The sequence below is a fragment of the Pongo abelii genome, chromosome 4, assembly GCF_028885655.2.
Source record: "Pongo abelii isolate AG06213 chromosome 4, NHGRI_mPonAbe1-v2.0_pri, whole genome shotgun sequence".
NCBI lineage: Eukaryota > Metazoa > Chordata > Mammalia > Primates > Hominidae > Pongo > Pongo abelii.
In genome coordinates, this window is record NC_071989.2 from 147,832,856 (window position 1) to 147,840,083 (window position 7,228).

The 7,228-nt window shown below is 53.6% G+C and overlaps 1 protein-coding gene across 2 annotated transcripts; it reads right to left on the bottom strand.

Moving 5' to 3' along the window:
- On the bottom strand, positions 1-7,228 carry STING1 (stimulator of interferon response cGAMP interactor 1). Of its 2 annotated transcripts, XM_002815952.4 has the most exons (8): positions 6,997-7,228; positions 6,657-6,749; positions 5,924-6,150; positions 5,610-5,793; positions 5,248-5,356; positions 2,744-2,982; positions 1,803-1,989; positions 1-921 (listed from the first exon to the last, which is right to left on the bottom strand). In XM_002815952.4, exons 3-8 carry the CDS (start codon positions 6,148-6,150, stop codon positions 728-730), a joined length of 1,140 nt encoding a protein of 379 aa, XP_002815998.1. In that variant the 5' UTR covers positions 6,657-6,749; positions 6,997-7,228; the 3' UTR covers positions 1-727. The 2 variants fall into 2 exon arrangements, with proteins under 2 accessions (XP_002815998.1, XP_063580569.1); XM_063724499.1 differs by lacking the exon at positions 5,924-6,150 and having other exon boundaries at positions 6,997-7,220.

The following is a 7,228-nucleotide window of genomic DNA, read 5'->3' on the forward strand; positions in this document are numbered from 1 at the left end:
TAATCTGAGATGTGCTTTAAAAATGGACCGTTGAGAAAGGGGTGGAGTATAAGGAAACCGCAAGTGAGAGGGAGTACTCTAGTGGGGTGGGGGTGCCGATACACAGCTAGGCTTAAGGGGCCAGGGAAGGAAGTGGTGCCAGAATCCTAGAGATAGTCATGATTACGCAAGAGTCGCCCGGCAGGAGAGTCCACAGCAACCTTGATGCTGCAGGGTGGGAGCCGGGGGATTCACTACCCCAAACTCAGCCTCCTCCTCCCCTCCATTCTTCTGCTGGGGCTCCCCAGTAATGGAACATGACCAGGAGCCAGAGGGCAAGGGAGCCTGTTGATACCATCGAGAGAGTTCAGCGTCCCCGGGCAGAGGAAGGGGAGAAGGGTGGGGAGTGGGTCTGGAAGGCCCCATGAAAGACACCTGGCACACCCACTAAGTACCTAGCATCCAAAGTTTATGAAAAACTTCCACACACTCAGTCCTCACAACAACCGTGAGGGAGGTAAGGCAGTGATTATGATCCCATTTCACAGGTTGAAGACACTGAGGCTCAGAGAGGGGAAACGACTGGCCCAAGGGGACAGGACTCATCTTAAGATGTCAAGTCCTGGACCCTTCCCTGCAAGGCCCCCTATGGAAGGAAATAGCTCTGCTGGACATTCAGCCACTGAAGAAAGCCCCCAGTCCAGAGGCTTGGAGACCACTGGAGGCTCTGGCCTGGTGACCCTGGGTCTCAGGAGAAATCCGTGTGGAGAGGGAGGGGCTTTTCCATTCCGCTGATGAGGAGCTCAGGCTCTTGGGACATCATGGAGGTACTGGGCACCGCTGAGGTCTTCAAGCTGCCCACAGTAACCTCTTCCTTTTCCTCCTGCCGCAGGTGCCGGAGAACCTCCTGGGACAGCGAGAAGCTGCTGTCATCTGCAGGTTCTGGAACAGGGAGATAGGGGAGAGAGGAGTGAGGATCTTACACATTCCCACTCGAACACACCTAGAGGACTTGCTGGGAAGATCCCCTAACCCTCCCTACCCCCTCTTCCTACCCACCCCCCAGCCACTGGGACTAGAGTTTCATGGAATCCTGGAGGTAGAAGTGGTTCAGGCCTGGCACAGTGGCTCATGCCTGTAATCCCAGCACTTTGGGAGGCCGAGGCAGGTGGATCACGAGGTCAGGAATTCGAGACCAGCCTGGCCAATACGGTGAAACCCCGTCTCTACTAAAAATACAAAAATTAGCCGGGCATGGTGGCAGGCGCCTGTAGTCCCAGCTACTTGGGAGGCTGAGGCAAGAGAATCGCTTGGACCCGGGAGGTGGAGGTTGCAGTGACCCGAGATTGAGCCGCTTCACTCCAGCCTGGGCAACAGAGTGAGACTCCGTCTCAAAAAAAAAAAAAAAAAAAAAGGCGATTTCAGCGAGAATGAAATTCCACCCTCTTACTTTTAAAGCTGATGCTCAGAGAGGAGCAGAAACCTGCCCGAGGTCACACAGTAAGGGAGTAGTAGAGCCAAGGCTGCAGCCCCAGTCTCCTGTGCCCAGTACATACTGGCCTGGGACTCTTCTGTTTCCTCTGGAATCCTAGATGAAGTGAGGGGCCCCTAGAACCCACCTCTTCAGGCTCCCCTGAGGGATTACAGTCAAAGACCTAAAAAAGCAATCTGGTGTGCTGGGAAGAGGGGGCTTCTCCCAGGGAAGGAAGAACAGGCCCAGGACGTGGTGCTCCATAGCCCCTTCTGACTCTTTGGGAGATCCTGGGACCCCTGACTCCTCCTGCCCTCCAGCCTATCAACCCCTCACCCTATCAACCCCTCACCCTGGTAGGCAATGAGGCGGCAGTTGTTCCGACACTCAGGGGCATCTGCCAGGATGTCCTCAAGTGTCCGGCAGAAGAGTTTGGCCTGCTCAAGCCTATCCTCCCGGCTAAAGCCAGCTTGACCGTATTGTGACATGGCAAACAAAGTCTGCAAGGGGGTGGCGTACTCCAGGACACAGGTGCCTGCCTAGAGGAGGTAAGAGGAAGACCAGACTAAGCCAGGGGCCAGGCGGATGGAGAATGGAGGGTCCAGTCCAGGCTGTGGCCCCCAATGCCACGGGCTGAGGCCCCATTCCCTCAGCCTGTAATGATAGAGTCCTGGGAGGTGGCCACCCTAATGGGGTCTATGCTGTCTGGCCTGCCTTTGCTTCTGATGCCCAACTCTGAAATCAGGGACAGGGCTGGGCTAAATTTACCCTTCACAGATCCTTCTCCTAAGATCCTAGGGCAAGACCCGAGGCTGTCAACTGCTCCAGCTGGGAATCAGGTCTGGGGCTGGGCTCTGGGTTTAACTCTGGTCTGGGTTCCCCTGCACCCACTTGAGTCCTTCCGATGTTCTCACAGCCTTCGTCTGGGGCAGCTTTATGGTCAAGAGCATGGTACAGTCAAGTTTAAATCATCCACTTTCCTATGGTGTCTCTGAGCCTCAGTGTCCTCCTCTGTAAAGTGGGAATGCTAACAGTCCCTACCCCATAGGGTGGTGGTGAGAATTCAATGAGGTGATCAGATGACACACCCAGAATAGCATCCAGCTTGTAGTAAGTGCTCAATAAATGTTACTCATCATTATCATTCAGAGCTGAATCCTGCCCAGACCTGGGACCAGCTAGGGACACTACAGCTCAGAGAAGGGCAGTGAATTTTCATCAGTGCTTGGCTAGGGCCCAGGGTTCTGGGGTCCTGACCCCTCCCCAGGGACCCCCACTCCCCTGCACACTTACCCGCTGCCCGTTCTCCAGAAGTTCATAGATGCTGTTGCTGTAAACCCGATCCTTGATGCCAGCACGGTCAGCGGTCTGCTGGGGCAGTTTATCCAGGAAGCGAATGTTGGGATCAGCCATACTCAGGTTATCAGGCACCCCACAGTCCAATGGGAGGAGAATATACAGCCGCTGGCTCACTGCACCCCATAGCAGGTTGTTGTAATGCTGATTGTAAGTTCGAATCCGGGCCTGGATCCCTGAGGCAGGGAAGCCCAAGAAGTCATTCCTGCTAACCCTATCTCCCACCTGATTCAGGAGTGAGACCCAGGTCATTGGCCCCCGCAGTGTGTGGGTGCCAGAGAATGGAGAGTCCAGTGCACTGTCATTGTACAGGAGGCCAGGAGGGGCAGCGCCTCCAAAAGCCCTCCCCACCCCTCCTCTTACTGCACCACCCTTTACCCTCCCTCACGTCTTTCCTCAGATGTCTATGTCAGCCCCACCCCTTTCCACCATGGCTTTCAGGGCTGAGAGGCAGGCAGAGCCCTGGGAGGTGACATTTCCAGCATTTTCATGTGCACAGAGGGAGACCTCTAGCCCCAGATCAGTCTCCTAGCAGAAGCCCTAGGAGATAGCAATGAGATATGGAAGAGCTGCCACTTTAGCCTGCAAGTCAGAAGAATAAAACACACAGGCTTAGGCCAGGCACAGTGGCTCACGCCTGTAATCCAGCACTTTGGGAGGCTGAGGCAGGTGGATCATTTGAGGTCAGGAGTTTGAGACTAGCCTGGGCAACATGGTGAAACCATGTCTCTACTAAAAATACAAAAATTAGCCAGGCATGGTGGCACGTGCCTGTAATCCTAGCTATTCAAGAGGCTCAGGCAGGAGAATCACTTGAACCTGGGAGGCAGAGGTTGCAGTGAGCTGAGATCTTGTTGCCACTGTACTCCAGCCTGGGCAACAGAAAGACACTTCATCTCAAAACAACAACAACAACAACAAAAAACACAGGGTCCACAGTGCAGTGGTCTAGGGTCCAGGCTCTGGACAAACCTGGGTTCAAATCCTTTCTCCTCCTCTCTCTAAGCTATGTGATGTCAGATAAATCACTTGATGTCTCAGAACTGCACTTAAAAAAAAAAGGCCAGGCACAGTGGCTCATGCCTATAATTCTAGCACTTTGGGAGGCCATGGCGGGTGGATCACCTGAGGTCAGGAGTTTGAGACTAGCCTACCCAACATGGTGAAACCTCATCTGTACTGAAAATACAAAAATTAGCTGGGTGTGGTGGCAGGCACCTAAAATCCCAGCTACCTGGGAGGCTGAGGCAGGAGAATCACTGGAACCTGGGAAGCAGAAGTTGCAGTGAGCCCAGATTGTGCCACTTTACTCCAGCCCAGGTGAAAGAGTGAAACTCCATCTTAAAAAAAAAAAAAAAATCTAAGGCTGGTGCAGTGGCTCACGTCTGTAATCCCAGCACTTTGGGAGGCCAAGGTGGGTGGATTACTTGAGGTCAAGAATTCAAGACCAGCCTGGGCAACATGGTGAAACCCTGTCTCTACTAAAAATACAAAAAAAAAAAAAAAAAAAAATAGCCAGGCATGGTGGCAGGCACCTGTAATTCCAGCTACTTGGGAGGCTGAAGCAGGAGAATCACTTGAACCCAGGAGGCAGAGGTTGCAGTGAGCCGAGATTGTACCACTGCACTCCAGTCTGGGCAACAGAGTGAGACTTTGTCTCAAAAAAAAAAAAAAAATCTAAAATAGGTATGGGCATGGTGGCTCCTGCTTGTTATCTCGGCACTTTGGGAGGCCAAGGCAGGGGGATTGCTTGAGCCCAGGAGTTGAGACCAGGCTGGGTAACATAGCAAAACCCTCTTATTTTTAAAAATATATAAATAAAATAAAACAGGAATGAAGATTATTCCTTCCTCACAGGGTGTGAATTAGAAAATGCACATGAGAGCACACAGCATGCAGCAAATATTTACTGAAAGAATTTACAGCTGGGCTCATGCCTGTAATCCCAGCACTTTGGGAGGCTGAGGCAGGCAGATCACTTGAGGTCAGGAGTTCGAGACCAGCCTGGCCAATACGGTGAAACCCTATCTCTACTAAAAATACAAAAATTAGCCTGGCATGGTGGTGGGTGCCTATAATCCCGGCTACTCAGGAGCCCGAGCCAGGATAATCACTTGAACTTGGGAGGAGGAGGTTGCAGTGAGCTGAGATGGTACCACTGTACTCTAGCCTGGGCAACAGAAGGAGATTCCTTCTCAAAAAAAAAAAAAAGAATTCACAAGTGACCTTGGGCAAGTCACTTAATGGCTCTAAGCCCCATATTCCTTTCTGCAAACTAGGCATCATAGTAACATCCTTCATGCCTTGGGATTAAAGGATTTGGTAGATATGAAAATGCTTTGAAAAGTATAGTGAGTTCTGTGTGTTTAGAAACACAAGAGGCTGTGTGTCTTAGTGTCTGTTTTGTAGATCAAGAAATGGGGGCAGAGAGGATGGCCCACCTGGCAGGATCAGCCGCAGATATCCAATGTAATATGACCATGCCAGCCCATGGGCCACGTTGAAATTCCCTTTTTCACAGACTGCAGAGATCTCAGCTGGGGCCAGTCCCTGTGGATGGCAGGATGGGGCTGGGGGGCCTCCATCAAGGACACCCAGAGAAACTTCCTCCTCCTCCAAGGCTTCCCAACATGCTCCTGACTTGATCCCTCCTTTGCCAAATCCACTGTTCCAGGACATTATAGGTTCTACTCCCTGGACTCCAACCTTTAAACCAGTCCCACTCCCAGTACTCAGCTCGGGGCAGGTCACACCAGCCACAGCCTCCACTTGGCCAGAGCTTCTACCTCCCCCTGTGTCATACCTTGAGGCCCAGGAGGATGTTCAGTGCCTGCGAGAGGCCCAGGAGGGCAAGCATCCAAGTGAAGGGCACGCTGACCGCATTTGGGAGGGAGTAGTAGAAATAGCTGGATAGCAGCAACAGGGCCCCACGGCGGAGGGGGCAGCCCAGGCAGGCCCGCACAGTCCTCCAGTAGCTGCCCCGGTACCTGTGAGTGACAGCCAGACCCCAGCCCCAAGCCCAGCTCAGCCAGACAGGTTCAAGGAGGGGCAAGGCTAGGCATCAAGGGAGTGACACATGTTGGATACCCCATCACCATGGGTACTGCAGTGAGTCACCTGGAGTGGATGTGGCGCAGCTCCTCGGCCAGGCTGCAGACCCCGTTTAACAGCAGTCCCAGCTGCAGGGAGGCTAGGTGGAGCACCAGGCACTGGAGAGTGTGCTCTGGCGGCTCTCCTAGCCCCCAAAGGGTCACCAGGCAGGCACTCAGCAGAACCAAGGCTGCTTTCTGGGCCCCGTGACCCCTGGGACACGGGATGGATGGATGCAGGCTGGAGTGGGGCATCTGTGGGCACCAAGAAATCCATGACCATTCTCCCCTTGCCCTCCTGCCCTTCTGGGACTGAGGCTCTGGCTGGGCACTTCCTCCCAGTTCCCCTTTCCCTGGTGCCCAGCCACTCCCAGAGGCTGCTCTTTAGAGACACCTCTAGGAGACAGGCTGGGAGTAAGTCACCCCAAAGCTCCTGTCTCGGCGAGGTTTGCTGAAAACAGAGCAGGGCCTGCACACGCACACCCCACCAAGACTCAGGGAGACCACAGGTGTGGCGAAGAAAGAAGGCAGCAACTATCCCAGACCCAGACTTGAAGCTGTCCTGTGCAGCCCTACCCAACCAAGAACCCTTGGGGACCTGGGTTCCCCTGTCCCCGGAACCCACCCCAGGGAGGACCTTAGTCAACAAAGTGGAAAACAGAGCTCAGGGAGTGGGGACAGGGCAGCCAGCAGGCACTCCCTCGCCTCTGAGTGCCAGGGGCCCTAGGTTTGGCGTTCTGCCAGGCTGATCTTGAGCCTACCTTCTGCCTCCCGGACACTGGCTGCTCTGGATGATGAGGAGGAGAGAAGGCCCAGCGCTACCAGCAGCCAAGGGCAGCTTCTCTGAGTGCAGCCTGAAAATGAGATGTTAACAATGATTGGTTTCTCCGCAACACTCTAGCCCTGGCATTTCTCCAAACCGCAGCTTTACTGGTGCTGGGAAGGAGGGTATTTCCTGTTCCTCAGGAAGGGAGGTAGGAACCTCCCCTCAAAGCCCTGATGAGCTGAGCCTGAGTCCTGGGGTCAGGGGTGAGGTTTGAGAAAGCCTCCATTCCATTGCCCTTTGCTACCCCCAAACCAAGCGTGTTTAGAAACACTCACCACAGTCACAGCTCTGAACAGCAGGTTCCCCTCAAGCCACCATGATCAAACACACTGTACCCAACACCTGAGCAGGACTCCACACACTCAGCCAAAGGCAGCACACACATCACACGATGATTCCCCGTCTCATATTTTTCTTCTGGTTTCCAGGATGCAGATTGTTTTTCTGAAAAGTGTGGCCTAGGAGGGAGGAGTGAAAAATGAACAGTTATTTCCGGTAACAAGAGCT

What these genes read in the sequence shown, in the direction of transcription:
- STING1 (XM_002815952.4), bottom strand. Translation starts at nt 6,150, where the DNA reads ATGCCCCACTCCAGCCTGCATCCATCCATCCCGTGTCCCAGGGGTCAC. An exon ending in ACATCCTCCTGGGCCTCAAG is followed by an intron (nt 5,357 to 5,609) that starts GTATGACACAGG and finishes TGCCATCCACAG; the next exon opens with GGACTGGCCCCAGCTGAGAT. An exon ending in TTCTGGAGAACGGGCAGCGG is followed by an intron (nt 1,990 to 2,743) that starts GTAAGTGTGCAG and finishes TACCTCCTCTAG; the next exon opens with GCAGGCACCTGTGTCCTGGA.